Source organism: Antedon mediterranea, chromosome 8 (genome assembly GCF_964355755.1).
Source record: "Antedon mediterranea chromosome 8, ecAntMedi1.1, whole genome shotgun sequence".
Lineage (NCBI taxonomy): Eukaryota > Metazoa > Echinodermata > Crinoidea > Comatulida > Antedonidae > Antedon > Antedon mediterranea.
In genome coordinates this window covers 27,587,881-27,611,380 of record NC_092677.1, presented here as the reverse complement: position 1 = coordinate 27,611,380, position 23,500 = coordinate 27,587,881, and the positions used below count along the sequence as shown (strand labels likewise).

Sequence of the window (23,500 nt, the reverse complement as noted above, 5' to 3'; positions counted from 1 at the left end):
ATTTTTGTTTCTTTCTGTTAGGCATCTTATTAGCATTGGGAAATCATCTTTGCATAGAGAAATATTTTAATTTAATTTTTGTGAAATCCAAATGCAGGCATAATCATGCATTGTTCTGCTATGTTTGATCTATTTTACAGTCACTGTATTATTAGCAAAATTCACACATGTTTACAGAATGATTTGCATCAGAATTCATCCAAATTTATGCTAAATGCATCTGTTCCATTTTTCACTCCCGATGCTAACATTCTCATAAAAGCCTGTGTACCTAGTGTTCCCCTGGGGCATACTTGTTATGGCGATAGACAAGTCTCCATTTACCTGGTTTTTCCTCATGAAAGCCTGTGTACCTAGTGTCCCCCCTGGGGGCATACTTGTTATGGTCATAGACAAGTCTCTTTTTACCTGGTTTTTACTCAAATTAATGAAAACTGTCAGCAGTGCTGCAAAACAATGCTTAATTCACTACTTGCATACAAAATTCAACGTGTTAATTAACAGGAATATCTTTAAATAAATCATGGAGGTTTACACATATTCTGTATACATAATACAGGCTCATTATACTGATATCACTCACAGAATCGCACACAGAATTGTGAATCACTCATATTATCAACATTTCCATGGTAGGCCTAGAGTTTCCTTATGACTGTGAAATTATGGTATAAAACAGAAACAACACACTTAAATGGTTTGACTTAATACTATTATATAGATTATATCTATCTTCATTTTTAAGAACTTCAATTTCAAGACAATCAATTTCATTTTCTCTTGGAGAAAATGGATAATAAAGATGATTAAACTACATTTTTAGATCTAGCCATGTTGTTATTTAAGTAATTTGCCAATGGATTTAATAGACACGTCTTAAAAGGTCAAAGTTGATTTAATAAGAGCTGAGCCCTCTATTGATAGTCCTGTAAAAAGATTGATGGGGAAAAATGGATTAATGTTGATTCAAAACCAACAGTACAATAAAGATGCATTATAATACAGACCAATTGTGTATTCCTTTTCCTATCCTATTTACCCACAGACAAAACAAACTGCTCAAAACTTTGACAAAAATGCTGTTGATATTAAATCCCATTTTGTCTGGCTCTACCTATCAAAATCTGACCATATCCATACTTTTAAAAAAATCACTAATAAAAACAATAGATTAATTGTTAAGTAAAATTATAGCACAGTGAATTGAGGCTTTGTAAATAATACAGTAGTACTGTATACAGTGAATAGTGGCTTTGTTAACATAAGTAAAAGTGTTACAAATATAGAGAGTAGAAGACAAAGAGCTCATACAGTAATTAGCCATGTCTTCACAGAAAATCAAACTAGATTATTTACTCTTTTACTAACTGTACCTAACATACTAACACAACCAAAACTATTAAATGAGTTTCTAAAAAAAACGTTTAAATAATTCAAAATAATATTCTGTTCAAATTTGATTTGAGTTGCAAGTTTGTGCCAAACCTAATTGATACTTAGTCAGAGAGTTTTATTTTAATATGGAAATAATATGGAAATAAAACGGAATAATAAACACTATGAAATAATCAAATCCAATATTTCATTTCTAGACAGAGTTAAGAGAAAAAAAAAACTCTATAATTTCAACACCATATCATTAAAATGATTAATAAAGTCTAGTAACAATATTCAAAATACATAATTATATTATTAATTTATACTATAACATTAGTAGTACAGTATACTTATTTTAAACCTGATGAATGAATAGGATTTTCAGAAAACTTGGCACTATTTCTATCTACATATTTACTGTGGTGTTTTTCCCTGCCTTTGTTTAATGCCCAGAGCATTATTTTGTCAAGTACTTTTCCTCTAGTCTTTCATCTATTCCAATTCTCAAGCCAATTCCAAACTAAAAGCTAAGTTATTACTCAGTTGAAACAAGAAATAATTCATAATAAATGAATGGTTAGTCTTTTGTTTTGTGTTCAGTAAAATACTTGCATTGTTCTAGCATTGAATGCTAAGAATGCTTGGTCAAGAATGTGGGGAGGGACAATTAAATCCTATTATTTGATTTTTGCTGGTTTAATTTTTAATATTTTTAAGTTAAAAAAACATGATACAAAACCTCTCAAAAAATTTTTATTTTTAAGTATGACGACTATGATTTCTTTACAAGTTTGATATTTTGACTTTTACATGCTATGAAATAAGGCGATCAATTTGAACTAGTAGTACAGCAAAAAAATAAAAAAACAACATTCTATTTTCAAAGGTAAATTTAAACCGTACCATTTGTCACTAAGAAAAAAGACCTAAATCCGAAAACCTGTAAACAAATTGAAATCCGTTAATAAGCAGCATATATCATTTAAAAAACTTAATATACTTTATAAACAAACTATGTTAAAAAGTATGAACGTAATCTCGCTATATGGTAATCATGTCATTGTAATGTCTTTGTCCATGTTACTATGTTTTTAGAAAAATGAAAGAAGAAAAACATAGCCATGCCTAGTGAAACAAGAACATTAAAATTGATAATCAAAAAACATATTTCCTTCAGACTACACTAAATTTGTAAGTGTAGTCTGAAGAAATACATTCTAATTTTTGTTGATTTAAGTCAAGTATAAAAAACCTTTTACATTACAATAACATTTGTATTTTGTACATATTCATAAGGAAATTCAAAGCATACTCGAAATCTGAAAAAGAATAATGGATTAAAATGATTTAAGAAACACATTAACAATAGCATTTTTTACAAATTTTAGAAAAACAAACAAATTTAACATTGAAAAATTCCAATTTTACTATAAAAAGAGAAAAACCAAACCTTGTTGTTTAGTAGCGAAGAAATGATACACTTGTGTAGAATGATGCAAGTTGAATTTGACACAAGAAAACAGTTTTGAAACTGTAAACTGCCTTATCATATGAGTGAAGATTGTTGAGCCACATCTCACTGATTCTGAGGCTTTCTAATAACCACCATTCTGCTGCTGTGTGTTGTCACCCTACTACATTTACTAAGATGATCCCTAACATACAAATCAAGCTGTTCCCTTAACAACCTTGCCATGATGAGAACATGGAAAAAAGCTTTCTACTGACTTATGATGGTGAACCTAGGCAGATTACACCATCATGTGGCTTTAATGTTGAATAAACACAAGAATTTCACTTTAAAAAAATCTGTTGATAACCATCAATTATGATAATACAAGATATTAAACTTTTATATGACACAAAATATCAAATTCTTCCCTAAATAAGTGTAAGAAGCCACTATATTCATAATTCAGTTTGGGTCATAAAATATGGTAGTTTAAACTCGCAAAAATTCTTACTAGCAATTCAGTCAACAAACTCAAATTCAGTACGTTTAGTAAAATACTTTAAAAACCTAATATTATTTCTATTTTTAGAATGCTATTCCCTTAAAAGTATTTTAACATTTCCAAAGCAAAGCACATAGAATGTATTATGTATGCTGCGATTACAATATTTGCTGCTGGAACCAGAGGACCGGAACATTCTGAAATCTATCAGCCTTTCACAAAAATTTAACAATTTAAATCTTTAAGGAGTAATACCACAATTCTAATCAAATGTTTACAATAAAAAATGTATAGAAGATTAACAAAAACCCCAGTTACTATTTTAAAATATAATTTTTACAAAATTGCAAACATTATTTGTTAAATTACTATTTTATTATTATCAGGGAAAATGATCAATAGCATAGTTTGAAAATAATAAATTTTCTAACATATCCTTTTCTCATTGTCTTTGTGTCTTTATATCAAGATTCGGTATTATATTTGAAGCAAGCTTCTCGCTTTCAAGATTTCAACAGCTTCATTGTGGTTGCAATGACATGTGACTATGGCAGCTGTTAATTTGTAAATTTTGTCACACAAAGTAAATTGTAAATTCTCATTTAAAATTGTCAGTTACAAAAAAATGCAAACAAAAATGTTTTTAAATTATAATATTCCATGTTTGGTAAAGCAAAATATTATCATTTGCGAACGAATGAATGGAAATAAATGTAGAATCAGTGGCGAATCCAGGATTTGGAATTATGGGATGGCATGGTCTAAAAAAAGTGATATTCCTACCCAAGTCCTACCTGTATTATAATACCATAATTAGGGAAGGGGTTACTATATTGGATATCCTCTAGGTATGACAATGATTGATAGCCTTAACAACAACAAACAAGAAGAACTGACAAATAATTGTATTCTTATAACAAAAATATAAATTGTCTCATACAAATAATTTGTACATTTTGTGAACAATAACTTATTTCAATAACAATAATGAACAGAATGTCAACTAAACCACAGCTAGGCTTGGTGGTATTTTAGCTGTTTTACCACAAATACAATGTAAGCTGGATAAAGGATAGAAGCTTGACCTCTATATGAACTCTCATGTTTTTATTATGCTGCATGAATTTCATTTTTTGTATACAAAAACAATATAAACATAACATATTGTACAACTAATTTGATCATGCAATAAAATTGGGATGAAAGATAAAAGTTTATTATATGTGCAGGCCTAATCAGATATATTGTTCTAAATATTAATACATGAATACAAGGGAATCTTGTAAGTATTCTATCCAAATAGGGAGGTCATAATGTTTCTATCTTGATTGGATCATGAGAAATAATTGCACATTTTAATAATATCAAGTAAAAGGTTATACACACAATAATATCTCTTAATTTTAAAAAGATTGCTTGACATTAGGTCATAACAAGAGCCTTGGCATGAGGATATTCTTTGTTGACAAGGAAGTCAGGATTACCACACAATCTTATGGGTAAGATCTCACAGACTAAGCAAAGAAAATGATATAATTGGCTATATCAACCAATGCTCTAAAATTTAAAACCATGCTTATTACCACCATTAATGCTATGGTAATATCTAAAAACACACTTTAACCAATTGTAGCCACGCCTAAATTCAGTTCAGAGTAGACTGGTAACGTTCAATTTTACGTAATCAGTAATGCTACAGTATCTAAAAACACACTTCAACCAGTTGCAACCACGCCTATATTCGATTAGTAGAATGTTAACAATCAATCCTAATTATAAAGTGAATGAGCACGCCTAATTTGTTGTCTAACATTACTCCGCCTTGATATTTGCCTATGTATATTACAGTATAATAGTAAGGCATACAAAAAGGTTAATAATATATAGCTTTTTCGACAGACAGACAGTATTTAAAACAAATAATAAGATTCTTTGTTTCCACTCATATACAACTAGTATAACTATACGACTGTATTAAGATGAATTCTAGAAACTATTAAGTCTTTGCTAGATTCAGAAGAACTTTGTTAACATGCAAGATTTGTCAGGATATAACTAATCAGTATTTTCCTGGCCTAGCTAAATTGAAATTACCGACAGGGAGCTAAGTTCCTACCGAAGCAGATTGTAAACATGTATTTCAACTATTATATCTTAGCATGAGATGACATTGATCATTCTATCAATGACGCAATTAAATGTTATCTACAGAACAGAAGAATCAAACACAAACTAGCAGGAAATTAACACCATTAATTAAATATAATATACAATAATATTAGTGCAAAGTTATTTATTAACTGAACCATAAAAAACTTTATTCATTAATTCTGCCTTTACAAAAAAACAATGCGAAAAACATTCAACAATACACAAATTTAATTACTTGGGACAATATCGCTCTAGAATTCCAAATAAATAAACATTGTTTGAACACGCGTTCCAATACATCTGACCTTTTTCCTTCGCATGCATATTAATCCGCCCGATTTTATTGACCCATTTACGATTACTTGTGTCTATTTTGACCAGAAGAAGTATCTGTTGTGATCATATTAACTAAGCCAAGACCTAGTTAGTTAGTATTAGAAATTTCTATATTTGCAAAATTCATTTTATGACTACTGATCCATACTTATCTAACTAACGGTTCTCCTTTACTGCGTCATAAAAAGGGAAATTGAAAATAAGCAGCGAAGTTTAAGTCGCAAAAAGAAGTAGATACTGTTTTGCTTTTAGCGAGAACGTTCAACAATTTATGGTAAGACGATATAAACATATTATTAGCCACAGATCTTTAATTCCATATTTTGAACTGTAATACATTCAGGTTATTATTCAATTGGAAATTGAAATACAAAACAGGAAAATTATATCTCTTTATTTATAATAATGATTGTCGATTTGAGAAACATCTGAAAAAAAATTGCAGATGATGATGGTTGACAGAGCAGGTGCCATCAAGCAGTCAAATTAATTTTCTTAAACAATTCAGATAAATATAAAAACTTTATTTATTCATGTGACTGATGTACAGCACAACTCGTTGATTCAACATTGATTGTTTTTACACAAGTTTGTGATAGTAACAGAATTCTTAAAACATTATTAGATCTCCGTTTGTTGTTAAAAACCAACTTTTTTCATTATTTCATTGAGACCACTTGTGACACACCCACTTCCAAACACAAAACATCAAAGAAATAGGAAAGTGTGTTTATATTAAGCATGTTATCATGATTTTAACTGTAGTTAACCAAAGGGAAATGTCAAGGGAAAATGACATATCTTGTCGGGCTTTGAAATGCAGAGAAACATTTTTGGACACTGTCTGATTTTGTCAGCCTCAAAGCAGAGAGGCTTTTGAGAGTTTTTGAAGAGGATGTAATTGACAACTTCAAAGGAAGAAATGATTGGCGCAGTGCCAAGTGTTCATGTATGACAGGTCAATGGTCACCTAGTCCTAGTCACCTGTCAGATGACAACCTCTCACTGACATTTTTCAATAAAATATTAAAACAACTATCCTGCAGCACACCAGAAAATCAACTGAATAATTTCAAATATTAGCTTCAAATAAACACACAAGACACACACTGATAATTAGAAACATGTCACCTGTTTGTTTGGAATTATTGTTCATTTCTGATCATGATCAAATAAAGATCAAAACGTTATTTAGAGCCAGTAATCAGTTTTATACTGTTTTATTTAAACATAATCAGTGCATCTATTTGTCTGGTTTATGTGTCGTCTTCATGTAGTATTTCTGTATCTTTTATTTAGATGTTTAATATTATTAAGGTATACTTGATTACATTTTTATTAGAAAGCATTCCATGTAAAAATATTGAATATGCAATTGAAAAAAAGCATGTATGAATATGCTAAGCACCCCTAAGTATTTCTAACCTTTTCAACTCTATCTGTGAAGTCTTTGAATTTCAATACACATTGTCACTAGGGTTAAAAGCTAGACTCCTGACTAGGCTAGCTCGGCAATAATATCACTGACTAATCTCCATAGGTTGTGTGATGAGTTTTAAACCGATTGCTGGTTCAATGGTTTCTTTAGGGAAATGTTGTTCATGGTAAAACCAGGGAGCACTCCCTGGTAAAACAAAACCACAATACAATAATTCATAAATTACAGGGAATTATCATTTAGAACAGATTAATGTACTGTAATGTGATTAAATTCATTTCAATATGGACAAATAAAATGAACTATGAACTATGAAAATTCAATGGAGAAAATGTGTTTCTATGATTAACATTTTCAGAATTGGACTATCATCAAGTTATATCAATCAAATGGAGCATTGCTTTCCATAATTTTTCCCACTGTGTTTAAAGACTTTTTCATTTATTTTTTTTCTTTTTCTGTAGGCAATTTGATCATTCAACAAGAACAAAGGGCAAGGTACTTAGTAGCCTGACCACAAATGGACCACATGTTTATCTGGTTTTGGGCAATTTATGATGCACATTTCAAGTGGAAACCATGGTTCATATGAAGAATGAGCAAACAAATTGCCAGTATAATTGAATTAACTCATCAAGGCTATATCTTTGGAAAACCATGTATTTTTAAAAATGCTTGTGAGGCGGAAAAAACAAAACAAGTAAGGCAATAATACAGTAGATATCCTAATCCAGGATTTAAAAATCCAAAGGCAAATTACTGAAAAAGTGACAATGCTGTGAGTATCAGTTGGCTAAAAACGACAAAGTAAAACAGATAGAAATTGCATTGTTTTTAGGTAACAATAACAATTGCTATTTAAACAGTACAATTTCCATATAGATGGCGAACAAATTTATCAAGTACAAAAGGCATACCAATAAATGTTAGGCCTACCTATTAAGATGAAACAAAGTATACATACAGTAGCTAATTTAACAGAATGATTCAGATATGAATAATAAAAACTTATCATTATAACACAAATATATAGTATCAAATGATACAGTGATATACTTTACTGCACATAAAGTAAAGCAACACATCTCTATGCGCTTAAACTTGAACAGCGAGACAAAAAAACCATGTGAAAATGAAAGATGATAAAATAAATAAATAAACACATTAATGAATGCATTAGCAAGATCCTCACCTTTACATGTCCATTAATGGCGGCATCATGTAATGGAGTGTCGTCTTCCAGCCCTTGTGTGTTCACATAAGCTCCTGCTTTCAACAACACTTTTGCTACTTCATAAGATCCATGATTACAAGCTTCATGTAAAGGTGTCCATTCTAAAAATAAACATAAATATTTGTTTATAAAATCACTGGGAGAAATAGAAATGTTTACAACTTATAAACAAAGATTAATCGACCAATGAAAATCGTTCAAAACATAAACAACCTATCATGACATCAACAATAATGGATTAAACTTCATTGTAGAATTTAAATAAGTTTTTTTTTGTATCACCATCAAGAAATAAGTTAAGTAAGTTACTTATTTCTCTATGGTATCAAAATATCTTGTAAGACCAGAACTATAAAGTAACTTGCTTAGACTATTAACAAAAACATGTAAAAGCTTTATTATCTAAAAACAAAAGGCATTACATTATAATACTCTATCACAAGTTTTGTCTTTCACAAATTTCTTTTTGAAACAGAAATCAATGTAATTTGACTGACTATGCCTAAGGGTTCAAAGCTGGTCACAGTTCATTGCATATCCAATAAGGTGCTATACCATATAAGGAAACAACAACTGACATGGGCTGTGATTGGTTTATTCCTCCAGAATAAAAACAATACATTACAGATTGCTAAAAACCATTTTGTAGAAAATTAAAATGGAAAAAAAATATTTAAAAACTAAAAGACACTTTATATTTATCAAGAAAGTAAGCAAAAGTAATTTTTTTTATTTTAAAACAATTTAAACAAAACTTGAGAAAATAATAGCCAGGGAATTTAGTTTCATTTCTGAATAATAATCATAAAAACAAAACCGGATAAAAAAATCCGCCAACACAAAAATGTTTATATCATCTTCCATTGCTTGACGTAAATGGATGTCATTTTATAAACAAGAAAATTCTACAGAAAATAATCTCAAAATAGAGTTGTAACAACAAGAGTATTTTTTACATAGGAAAAGTTCTTTGTGAAATTTAAAAACGATTTAATATCACATTTGGCATTTGTAAATCTTCCAGTTAATGTTTATAAATAATATAGATGTAAATGTTATATAAATATTGTAGTGATAAAGTAGTTTCTGTTAAAGCATACAACATGGTTATTGTTTGTATGTATTAATTAATGACTAAAGAAAACGCCAGACAATTTATTCTGACAGATTAATGTATTCTAAAGTATTTACTTAACCTACTTTACTATAAATTAATATAATTTAAGTCTAATAAATATTTCTTTCTCTAGATTAACATTAAAGAGAATTGTACAATTTACCTTTATCCATGTGTGTATACTACCTATCCATAGGTAATTGGCTAGGCGTTGTTGATTGCCTTATAAATTACATTAAGCATCCACTAAAGCCTAAAGGTCAATGTGTATTTATAATCTAATGATTTACTAATGCTTTATTATATTAATTTAATGTTCTTGTAGAGTGATCATCCATAAATATTCAATGTTTATTATATATAATCAAATAAATGTATTCTACCATGTTCTTGTATTTGTAGTGTGATCGTCCATAAATATTCAGACAAATTATGCACATTCAATGTGTATTTATAATTATAATGATTTAATAATATTTTATTATATATAAATTAATGTAATGTTCTTGTAGTGTGATCATCCACAAATTATGTGTTGTTTTTCAGTATGATTTAGTGTGAACATTGCACAGCAAGATGTATAATAATATGTTATTATTTAATACAGTATTGAATAAAGATGATAAAACAATCATGTTTTACTGTTGAAGAGTACAAGTTGCATTAGTAATGCATCAAATTAAATTGCTCAAATTGTAACAATGTTGTGAATTACAGTTATCTTGTGCATCTTTTGTGTGAAATATTTACATAAAATCTCAATACAATACAAAAAATTGGAAGTTCTTTAAAAGTTTTCTCCTACTATAGATTTTCATGAATGAAAATACAATCTACAGTATACAACAAAGAATATTTATTTGGTCAGTTATAATATGAAGAAAAAAAACCCCCAAAAACAGGACCAAAATTGGGGTTAAGTTTGAGGCTACCAAAGACTAACAAATTATGTATTGGGTGTCGGCTAATTCACAAGTACAAATAATTTCAAACTAAGTACTTATTTCAAATGGATATATTTATAAATTAATAAAAGAATGATTTATTGAATAAATGAGAGTTTTATGTCATGAATAAATGAATAATTATATCGTTTGGATAAATCTTTATCATTAATAATTAAATATTAACTCTCATATATCATTAAAGAAAGGATATACAAATAATGAACAAATAAACATAGGATTTTTAAAACAAAATTAAGAGTTTAGACAGCACTTTAAGAAGAATAAATTATCATCTTTATATAAAATATTGTTTGATCTGATAGTCTCACAGACCACGCTTATCCTGTACATCAAAATCTAGTGTGAATTGTTTCAATACTTTTTTTGTATATATTTATATACATTTTCATAAACAAATTGTTTAAAATTGCACCGTACAAAACTGGTCATATATAAAATATTACAACTTGCCATAAAAAGGCTATTATAAGCTATGATAGATGCTTTGTTCTGAATTTGCTCTACACAATTTTCAAACAGCTATTTCTAATGTAATACAATATGAACAATGCAATAAAAGCTGATAATGGAAGCAATACAAGATTTTAAGTGCTACGCAAAATTATTCTGAAAACTGAATAAAATATGTTTAATCAGATATGCCAATTTTCTTATGTCTAAACTTAACAGCTGTACGCTAAACTATGGATAAACTAAGTTTATTGTGAGGGAGTTTGTTTTTATCATTGTATTGTATATTTAGTGCTTCTATCCATCATTTTGAACTTTGACCAATTTGAAGGCAATGATGTCAGGCAATGTTATCAAACCTAATCCTCCTTATATAAAAGCAATTCTAGAAATTTCGCATTTAAGTATATTTTCTTAATAAATATACTTAGTAAAAATGTTTGATGTTTTCATAGGGTTCGTGCAATTCTAGGTCTTAGTAATGTCACGCTTTCAAGTCAGGATTATAATCTATCTGAGATACTTGATGTAAAGGCTTTCTGATAGTCATGATAAGTACGATTTAGGGTCAACAGCATTGACAATAAGCACACAGCTTAGCTAGATATTTCCTCCGTGGTTAAACTCGTTTCCACATGGACAATCTTCCTGTTTCTTTGGATCTAATTCCTGCCAATGCTTTGTTCCAAGTTTCCACTAGTGAAACTAAGCTAGTTGAATAGGGCGTTGAATATGTGTTAATACTTTCTTGGTCTTGTTTAAGCATTCATTCATTTATTTGTCATCAAAATCACATAAAACAACTAAAAAGGTCTTAGAAGAAGTGAACACTAACTAACTGTAATGAATAATATACTTACCTACTCTACTACAGACAGACAATGGTTATTAAATACCCAATGTACCCTAGGATACACACTAAATAAGTTCTTTTCAATCCTGCTAGTGCTAGTGGAACTTTTAAAAATAAACAGATATTATGTTCTTTGGAAGAAGTGACATCATAATATACCGTCACACAGACATTTGTCCCGTTTTTAATTGATTAAATTACTATTAATTTATAAACGTAACATTATATCTACTTTATAATAAATATGTTATGTAATTAATTGCTATCCTAGTCTGCATGCACACAAGGATAGGCTAGCTTTCTAGACTAGAGCTTGGATGCTTGGAGCTCAAACTTTAACCAAAGCCAGACAGGTCATTTGTTATAAGTCAGCGTTTTTTGATTAAGAATGTCTGAATGTGATGAAGGTTTATGACAAGGTAATGTGCAACATTAAATATATTGCAATAGAAATGTACACTAAATGTTAATAACGTTTCATAACTGATGTCCAATTACATTATTTAGACATTATTACATGAAATTGACAATGTTGAAAGTATGAAATGGAAAATGACAATGTTGAAAGTATGGAACGGAAAATGATAAACTAGTATCTACGCAGTGGACAATAAACAATTCTCCTATGGTCCCTTCATGCCAAGTGCTGCCACCAAACGACACTCATTTGTCTGTCTGTCAACAACACGTTTTTAGTGAAAATGCTTATGAGTTGACTTTTGCTGCTGGTTTTTATTTTTAAAAGGACACTTAAAAGGGTTTTTCTTTTCGAACTCTACGAACCCTCCTGGCTACATAACAGGCTTGGAAACTACTACAATTTAACAAATTCATTAAACGTAAAGTTAAACTAAATGTTAATAGGCTCAATATGTTTCTCTTTGTAATATATTGCTTTTGCAGTTTACAGACTTTTTGTAAGTGAACATTTCACATCTGCTACTTATATCATTATCAACATGGTTGAATCTGGTATGTCATGATAATTAATCACTAAAGGAAACTGGCATCATGATCATTCACCATACTACAAATGTTGTATAAGGGTCAGCTAAACATTTTAACATTATTGATATCAGTCATTCACCAAAGCAAGTAGATACAGTGTTTAGCATTATTATGGTGCATTTTCTGTATGTGTTTGTTTACAGAATGTGAGGGGCCCATATTCAAAACACTCAATACAAAATTTAACTGCGTTCACACAAACTAGAGTAACTTTCTGAATCACAAATGTAATTCAAGTTATCAGTCAACTTTGATGTAACAGTGATATGACCTATGATAGATTTCGGTACAGCCGCAAAACAAAGCTAAACTACAATGTAACTCTTGATAGACAGCAAGTTAACTTCAATAGAAAAAAAGTTAACTCCGATAGACAGCAAGTTAACTCCAATAGAAAACAAGTTAACTCTGATAGACAGCAAGTTAACTCCAATAGAAAACAAGTTAACTCTGATAGACAGCAAGTTAACTCCAATAGAAAACAAGTTAACTCTGAAAGACAGCAAGTTAACTCCGATAAATAGCAAGTTAACTCAAATAGAGAAAAACATAACTTTAATCTCATAATTCCATGACCTACCGTCACTCCTTACATAGTGCTTAATAAGTAGATCTATTAATTATCTCTATCTATATATTATCTATTTGTCATTTTCATAGCACCTGGATAAACCCAAGTGACAATGGCGTCATTTCATTTGTCACTTTCATATGACAATACTTTTCCTGTTTATTCAAAACCAGTGACCTCTGAGGTTACCACAGCTTCATAATAGCATGGTAGCAATATGCTGCAATAGGTCATAGGAAATTTAAAACTATTTGATATCTTAACCACAACACCCCATGCCACTGGATTCTTGGTTAAAGACAGAAAGTGGTCAACTTTAGGTGTGTCTCTATATAATACAATGCCATCATTGCTGCTTAATAAAGAAACTCAAATACAAAGAACATTAGTCATAATGTATTGTTAATAAATACCACTAAAATTGGAGGTGGTGCAAAATACTAATAATGGTCATATGCCAACTGCACTCATTTTTGTGGGGTACCGTATCTATAATTTTGTAAAAATATTTTGTTAAAGATTCAGATACAGTACTGTTTATGATGATGCAATGGGGCACTCTAACATCAGTTATATAATATTTAATCTGCGCATTTACCAAACATAGTAATTATCAGTAATATTTTGACAACATGTGTCAATCATTTTACTAACTCTAATCTTTTCAGCAATTATAAAATAATAATAGATAGACTGGAATGTATTGTGATGTTGGTAATTTCAAGCAACTGGACATGATGATGTCATATCACTACCATATTTGGTCATATCATTACCATATTTGAACATACTTATCACATTTTTTTTTCCAAAATAGTTTGATATAGTAGACAGAGCTTTATCTATAATTTACATAACCATAAATATTTATTCTACCATGAGATCTTTAGTTTCATTTGGAATTAATTAACAGCTCAGCAAAATTGAATTTCTGTACTGTAGGAAACCATAATTGCGAAACTAATATTTACATTTCATAAATCAACACAGAGTATAAACTAAAAGCAACAAAGCTCATTTCATTTCAATAACATTTATGATAAATTACTACTAACTGTATAGTAATAAATTATTGATGTGTTCTGCATATCCAATGTTGTTTATCTACAACAATATACTCTGTATGGTTGAATACATGAGAGATAAACTCTCCAAGGATAGTTGTATGTTATTACGGTAGTCTGTTGCTGTAGTGTTACTGCTGACATAATCTATTCACATTACAAGTAAGCCAATAGGAACAGAGAAAGGCTTTAATAAATGTTTCTATCCTTTATTAACAAGTAATAGGAAGAGAAAATTACTTTACATCATTATTTCTGGGTGGTTTAGAGTGTTTTTCAGCTAAAAAACAAAAGTCATACTTGTTTTTCTATCTGTATGAGATGACCAAGTCCTACGTAAATCCTAATTTATAACAAATTCAGATCAGACTTCTTATAAAGTAAATACAATTTTTAATGCAAATCTCATCCCATAATATTCCCCAAATTGTAGGTAGGTAAAATGTGTCCTTAAAAATGTTGATACTGATGACAAGATCACATTTATTACAAAAAAGAAAGCATTTTTAATTCTGTATTTTGGCAGATTTGGCTTTCCATACTTTATTAAACTGGATTTCATTCAGTTTGTAGCATTTTAATTCAAGTACTGTAGTTCTTTGTAGAGAGATTTTCATTTGCATTTAATTACACTCTCAGCTTGAAGCTGTGTATTAAATTTCTAAATTTTATATTTATCACCAAATGATGTCTTTTGTGAGCTTGCGCATAATAATTAATAATATCAAAACAAAATGCAAAGGCAAATTATAGGGTAAAACAGTGATAGTACTGTGAGTACCAGTGGTTGGATCTCAATGGAGATTGAAATAAAAGAACCAGATATAAAACACATCTTTCTTTAAAAAGAGCAGGGAAAAAAATGAGTCTTTAAAAAACTACAGCAGTTAGTGTAACTTTAGTAAAAAAGAATATTTTTTTGTTCAGACTATGAAAAATTGCTGATTATACGTTCTCAAGATTCATGGTTGATGAGTTCCTTGTTGGTTTGTGCAGTATGGAGCAGCTATGCTAACACATTGCAGTTTTTCCCTAAAGTTTTCAACCACTTATTAAATGTTATTTTCCATATTTTACTATTCTATTAGTTTTAGCAGACAAGCTTAAGCTTGCAACAAAAAAACAAGACTGTAAATTCTTCCTGTTAAAATATAGGAAAGAGCATATAACATTTAAACATTTTTTTTTTTGCTAAATAAGGCCATGAACTAAAAAAAAATCTAGTACACATGGCTAGGTAAAATACATTTGCCGTCTTAGTTGAGACATACAAATATCACATCCAATATTATAATCAATGTAGAATTAAACTATTATACTACAGTAATGTGATAAAGGAGATCAACATTTTAAAGGTAATAATTTGGGCTATGATATTAATCAAAAGTCTTAGATTACAAAATTAGAACTACTGAGACTTTTCTAAACCTATGCCGATTCAATGACTTGAAATGAATGAACTTTGTTATCCATGTTTTGGGAAGGGTAAATGTAGTTGCATAGATCTGATTAGAAGACAGTTGAAGCCATATTGAACTAAGCAACACAAGATCTGATTACCGGTATACCATACACACTTCAATCAACACATTCAGACATTAAACTAAGCCTAGTTGCCATGGTTATGACAATCATGCACATATTTGTGGATCAATCAAGATACATAGTTCAAGGTTGGTGGCAGCATTACTAGAGGTCATTAGCAGGGGTCACATCAAGCTGTGAAGTAAATCTGATTGTGGTATTGATAGCCAGCCCATTGCAAAATATGACAACAAAAAACAGTTTTATGAAACATTGTTCAAATAGAATTATTTTTCAAATAGAAGTGGTTTTGTTTCGTTTTCTGATTGTAATTGCAAATAGTGTATTATTTGCCATATTCCAGTGGGACTCTAGTCTAACATTGGGTATAGTTTTTCTGTTGAGTTAGTATAAAACGAACAAGTTTGCATTTAAATTAATGTTAATTAGTTTACTATTCAATTGAAAAAGCAAATTACGAAACGAATACGCCATTATATTTTACAAAATATGTGTACATTAATGTATTCCTATTGGTTGGTTATGAATCCTATATTTAGATTATTTAAAAGCACAAAATCATTGAAAAACACAAGTTATAAAGATCATCGTTGACCATATTGAATAAATTAAGAGTAGAAAAACAAAGAGATGATGCCAAATACCTCATCATGTATACTCATGTGTTTCTAATGATAACATAGTAATATGGCATATTATATAAAGGGGGGTCAATGAACTCACTTAGACAATAACATGTCTGAGAGCTAAATCCTGCTCTGATGCAGATAATGCAATTATAATTGATTGCATTTTCACTGAAAATGTCCTAAACTGGTTCAACATTATTTTGTTGTGATACTACAATTTGATTCATGTAATCTCGTTCTTCAAAATGGATGTTACAATGTCGGTATAAGAGTTATTTAGGATTTGTTCCATCTAAAAAGATTTATTAGTTTTACAGTGAACAAACTTGTAAAAATCTTTATTCTGATTAATGTAACTCATCCTTAAGAAAAGACTATGTGATGTCGGTCCTGTGTGTATTACTCAATTTGTGCGATCTAAGGCTTTGGAAATTGAAGGGTTTAAAAATTTAAATTCGAAACAAAATTTCAAGATGAGCATCTGCAAATTTTCTGAACATGGAATAATATTATGATATACTTAGGAATAAGCCCCCTAGTCCATGAATAAGCTCCCTAGTCCTTGAATAATCCCATCTCCTTTCAAAACAGTTTTAGGAATGGGAAAGACGAAAAAACACAGCGGAGAATATTTATGAAAACTATGCATGTAAATTGCATTGGGCTATTCATTCAGTGCATAGAGGATGCTTTAAACGTAAAAGAAACACAAAGCACTATTTATTAATTATTGACAAATTAAATTACTGCAGTAACTATGATTTCTTACTGCAATAACATATGATATTTTGTTTAAAAGTTGATGAAGCAGTCACTGTGTGTATGATTAACCAATAGATTGAGTGTTAAATACATGTTCTTACTTGCAAAATCTTGTACATTAACTTCAGCACCTTGTTTGATTAAGGTTTTGGTCATTTCAACATCGCCCTTGATGGCTGCTAAATGTAGCGGGGTTTCCCCCCTCTCGTTTCTCTTGTTGGCTTTCTTTGAACTTACACTGGTGTTGGACGATACTTGGTTCTTAGATTGAGTTTGTACACTTACTGCTGCAAAGTGTTTGGACGTTGAATCTGATGAAAACGAAAACAAATTATGTAACGCTTTAATATCATAATATAAACACAACGTTATCACATAATTCTCAGAACTGTATTCTACGAATAGTATTATTGTTCAGTATCATAGTCAAGTCTTGTAACAGTGTCACATGTATAGCATGTGGTACCTGCATTTATGTTATAGGGGTTGGCTTATGGCCTTAGATACACGTATCACATGTGATTTATATATGACAATGTATAATTACAGAATTTTCTTATGATGATGATTATCAGTAAACACATTATGCAGTACTGCGAATCACCAAGCTATAATTATTCTGAACTTGCAAAATTCTGTTTTAAACTATAATTTTAAACATGTGATACAGTTTATACAAGAAAAGTGAAAACATTTATAGTACATTATACTTAAGTTTTAAAAAGAAGACAAAAAATCCCCACATCGCCCACACAGACAATAAAATAAGACTACAAAAAAAAAAATTAATTTCATCATTTTTACTTCGGTGAAACCCCTTTAAATTCTAAGAAAGTCAGGGAAAACCACAATTGGCAATGTTTCAAAGTATGACAGATAAACCATAAATCACTAGTACAGTTGTTATATTCCTAGTCTTGTGGGATTTATTATCATTAACAACACCTTGACAAACTGAATTTACTTAAAATAAGCATCTATATGGAACGCCGTTTACGCAACATTTCGATGATATGAATTTTATGACGCGTTATGTGAATGAAATGCATCGATATGAATTGAATGGCGCGATATATGAATGAAATGTTTTGAATTGAATGCTTTGAATTGAATGTTTTGAATGAAATGTTTTGAATGAAATGTTTTGAATAAAATGTTTTGAATTGAATGAATTGAATGAAATGTTTTGAATGAAATGTTTTGAACGAAATGTTCTGAATGAAATGTTTGAATTGAATTGAAAAGTCAAACTATTGGCGGCGTATGTCATTCCCGCTCGCAATTTTTTTCCAACCTCTTAGGCCTAAGCCTGGGTACCCTCATCTCCTTTCCACCCTGTCATCAATATGGATCCTTTACAGAGAATCCTAACAGACCTGGAACATTGGAATACATATTTCCGAACCCAGGTCTGTTAGGATTCTCTGTAAAGCCAGCGTGGAAAGGAGACGAGGGTAATAAAATTCATATCATCGAAATGTTGCGTAAACGGCGTTCCATACATCTATGTTTTTTACTAGTAGATACAGTATACTATACAATGATGATGGAGCAGATACAGCTTAAAATACAAAAAAAAGTATAGCGTTAATTTTTCTTATGATAACATTTTATAATACAAAAAAGTAAGATTATTATATGGACAAAAATAAAAGGAAATAGAGCTACACTAACATTACAAAATATGGCGGATGATGATCGCAATATCATGAGATAACGTAGTGTATGGTTTATGAATGACACAAGGATACTTGTGAAATACTGTGTCTAAGTCTCTACTTCAAAATTGCTAAAAAGATGTCCATGTTAATAATAAAACATTCATTACTTATGTTAGCAGCTATTTTTCATCATGTTTTAATGGCATAATCTGTTTCAGTGCGCATTTTCAACATACGACGTTTGTCATGCGTATGACAAAGTCGTGCGTTAGTTCTATTGAAACATGAAGCAGAGATCTGAATAAACTTTACCAGAGGGAAATGAGCATTAATTAGTCACAGTGAAGGAATATGATAATCTCAATGAGGTCTTTACATCTACGAATGCTAGTACGACAAGCCTCTAGACATTTCTTCATGTCATCATGTCTTCCAATAAAATAACAAAGGCAACATAAAATGATTTCTTATTGCAAAAATAGTTGACGCATGTTAATTATTTGTAGAATTCATTAATAGATTGTTACTGAAATGTGAAGATTATTTCTTTGTGTGAATCAAAGAAGAAACAGACACTCAAAGAATTGAAGAAGACGTGGTTTAATTTATTTTTTTGGTGCATTTATCTGCGTCTAATGATCTGTTATTTCATTTCGCAGTTTCATTTGTTCATGAAAATTGACGCAGTTTCTTTTGCAATCCAATGAATAAACATAATCTTGTTTTTATTATCCATTTATACTCCCTCATTAATCTTCAATAATACAGTCAATATTGACTTTCTCTAATTCTACATCTCTGAAAATATTATTCATGTTTAATTTGTTATCATTTAGATCTTGCAAGAATTTCTCAGATGGTCCCTTATATCCTGCCTTTACAAAACAACTAAATTAGGGATCATGTTGGAAAAAATTCTTTTTTAATACAAAAAAAAACTTTAAAACACTGAAAACAGATGCATATTTACTGTATTGAAAAAAATTTTCATCAAAGCCATGTTTTTTTTATGTCTGCAAAACATAGATCTTTACGTATAATTTTAATTGTTGTGTTTATTCACTTGAACTGGAAATAAATATTTGCTAAAATCCCAAAAAAAATCCCATGTATAAAACAAAAAAATGAATATATGCAACACAAAATATAATTCATACCCATATAAGGAAAATATATCTAGAGAAAGCGAGTTATTAGTAAATTATCTGTTAGCTCCCAGATGTAAAAGAGGCATTCATTTGGGAGAACGTACAGTATTTACTGTATTAATCGATGAAATTGGAAATAATGCTAATTTAGAGAACGTTTAATGAATGTATGGTTCATTGTTAGCTTATAATGATAAAACTATATTAACAGAATTAAAATCACAGCTCAAAATTCACCATCCATAGCTACTACTACAGTATCCATTATTAATATTATTAATTGGTAGTTGAACATTTCAAAGCTAGCAAATTGCTTGCTGATTTGGCTTATTAGATTTTATACATGATCTATCACAACTTTTGCTAAATCATATAAAACAAATAATAATTTTTTCTATCCGTAGATGTTTGTTGAGGAAGAATTCTTAATCCAAAGCATAATGGAAAAATTATGGTGTGGATGTGAACAACTGAGGGCGCTATTTATATATTTGCTATTTCAAAATATGGAATCTGGATTTGGAGGAATGAATCTTTATTTATGAATTATACAGAAATTTACAAAATAAGTTGTTCCGTTTTTAGAAATGATCACCATTTATCATGGTGAGTAATATGTTTATCAGTTTTGCAACATGTGCAAATTTATTATCCAATTATAAATACAGGCCAGTCCAAATTATTTGACCCATGCTTATAAATATTTACAGCACAGCTTTCTATTCAAGCATCTGCTTAATATTTATGTCCAATATATTTGTCAATCTTTAAGTATAAACTGTGACAAAGACTTTACAAAGCACGGGTATACTTAAATTGTAAAAACATCATGGAGATTATAGTCTTCTCAGGTAAAGACTATAAACTGTATGTCCAGTGTACACAAAATGCTGATGAATGTGAACCTACAATAGTACATCTTTCGAGACGAGGAGGGAGGTTACCCCAGTGTACTAATTCACATAGCTACTGTAACACACAGCCACTACTTAAAAGACGAGGAGGGAGGTTACCCCAGTGTACTAATTCACATAGCTACTGTAACACACAGCCACTACTTAAAAGATGAGGAGGGAGGTTACCCCAGTGTACTAATTCACATAGCTACTGTAACACACAGCCACTACTTAAAAGATGAGGAGGGAGGTTACCCCAGTGTACTAATTCACATAGCTACTGTAACAGTCACACAGCCACTACTTAAAAGACGAGGAGGGAGGTTACCCCAGTGTACTAATTCACATAGCTACTGTAACACACAGCCACTACTTAAAAGATGAGGAGGGAGGTTACCCCAGTGTACTAATTCACATAGCTACTGTAACACACAGCCACTACTTAAAAGACGAGGAGGGAGGTTACCCCAGTGTACTAATACACATAGCTACTGTAACACACAGCCACTACTTAAAAGACGAGGAGGGAGGTTACCCCAGTGTACTAATTCACATAGCTACTGTAACACACAGCCACTACTTAAAAGACGAGGAGGGAGGTTACCCCAGTGTACTAATTTACATAGCTACTGTAACACACAGCCACTACTTAAAAGACGAGGAGGGAGGTTACCCCAGTGTACTAATTTACATAGCTACTGTAACACACAGCCACTACTTAAAAGACGAGGAGGGAGGTTACCCCGTGTACTAATTCACATAGCTACTGTAACACACAGCCACTACTTAAAAGACGAGGAGGGAGGTTACCCCAGTGTACTAATTCACATAGCTACTGTAACACACAGCCACTACTTAAAAGACGAGGAGGGAGGTTACCCCAGTGTACTAATTCACATAGCTACTGTAACACACAGCCACTACTTAAAAGACGAGGAGGGAGGTTACCCCAGTGTACTAATTCACATAGCTACAGTAACACACAGCCACTACTTAAAAGACGAGGAGGGAGGTTACCCCAGTGTACTAATTCACATAGCTACTGTAACACACAGCCACTACTTAAAAGACGAGGAGGGAGGTTACCCCAGTGTACTAATTCACATAGCTACTGTAACACACAGCCACTACTTAAAAGACGAGGAGGGAGGTTACCCCAGTGTACTAATTCACATAGCTACTGTAACACACAGCCACTACTTAAAAGACGAGGAGGGAGGTTACCCCAGTGTACTAATTCACATAGCTACTGTAACACACAGCCACTACTTAAAAGACGAGGAGGGAGGTTACCCCAGTGTACTAATTTACATAGCTACTGTAACACACAGCCACTACTTAAAAGACGAGGAGGGAGGTTACCCCGTGTACTAATTCACATAGCTACTGTAACACACAGCCACTACTTAAAAGACGAGGAGGGAGGTTACCCCAGTGTACTAATTCACATAGCTACTGTAACACACAGCCACTACTTAAAAGACGAGGAGGGAGGTTACCCCAGTGTACTAATTCACATAGCTACTGTAACACACAGCCACTACTTAAAAGACGAGGAGGGAGGTTACCCCAGTGTACTAATTCACATAGCTACTGTAACACACAGCCACTACTTAAAAGACGAGGAGGGAGGTTACCCCAGTGTACTAATTCACATAGCTACTGTAACACACAGCCACTACTTAAAAGACGAGGAGGGAGGTTACCCCAGTGTACTAATACACATAGCTACTGTAACACACAGCCACTACTTAAAAGACGAGGAGGGAGGTTACCCCAGTGTACTAATTCACATAGCTACTGTAACACACAGCCACTACTTAAAAGACGAGGAGGGAGGTTACCCCGTGTACTAATTCACATAGCTACTGTAACACACAGCCACTACTTAAAAGACGAGGAGGGAGGTTACCCCAGTGTACTAATTCACATAGCTACTGTAACACACAGCCACTACTTAAAAGACGAGGAGGGAGGTTACCCCAGTGTACTAATACACATAGCTACTGTAACACACAGCCACTACTTAAAAGACGAGGAGGGAGGTTACCCCAGTGTACTAATTCACATAGCTACTGTAACACACAGCCACTACTTAAAAGACGAGGAGGGAGGTTACCCCAGTGTACTAATTTACATAGCTACTGTAACACACAGCCACTACTTAAAAGACGAGGAGGGAGGTTACCCCAGTGTACTAATTTACATAGCTACTGTAACACACAGCCACTACTTAAAAGACGAGGAGGGAGGTTACCTCACTGTACTAATTAACATAGCTACTGTAAGTAACACACAGCCACTACTTAAATTAGGCTTTCTAGTAGGCCTCCTAGT

At 31.3% G+C, this 23,500-nt stretch overlaps 1 protein-coding gene across 1 annotated transcript in view; it reads right to left on the bottom strand.

The window, feature by feature from the left end:
- Positions 1 to 23,500, bottom strand: part of LOC140056007 (uncharacterized) — a 71,927-nt gene that overhangs the window by 10,356 nt on the left and 38,071 nt on the right. The window contains exons 6-7 of the mRNA XM_072101203.1: positions 17,560 to 17,769; positions 8,450 to 8,592 (exon numbers count right to left, since the gene is read on the bottom strand). Coding sequence (XP_071957304.1) covers positions 8,450 to 8,592; positions 17,560 to 17,769 — 353 coding nt within the window. The remainder of the gene's footprint in view (positions 1 to 8,449; positions 8,593 to 17,559; positions 17,770 to 23,500) is intronic.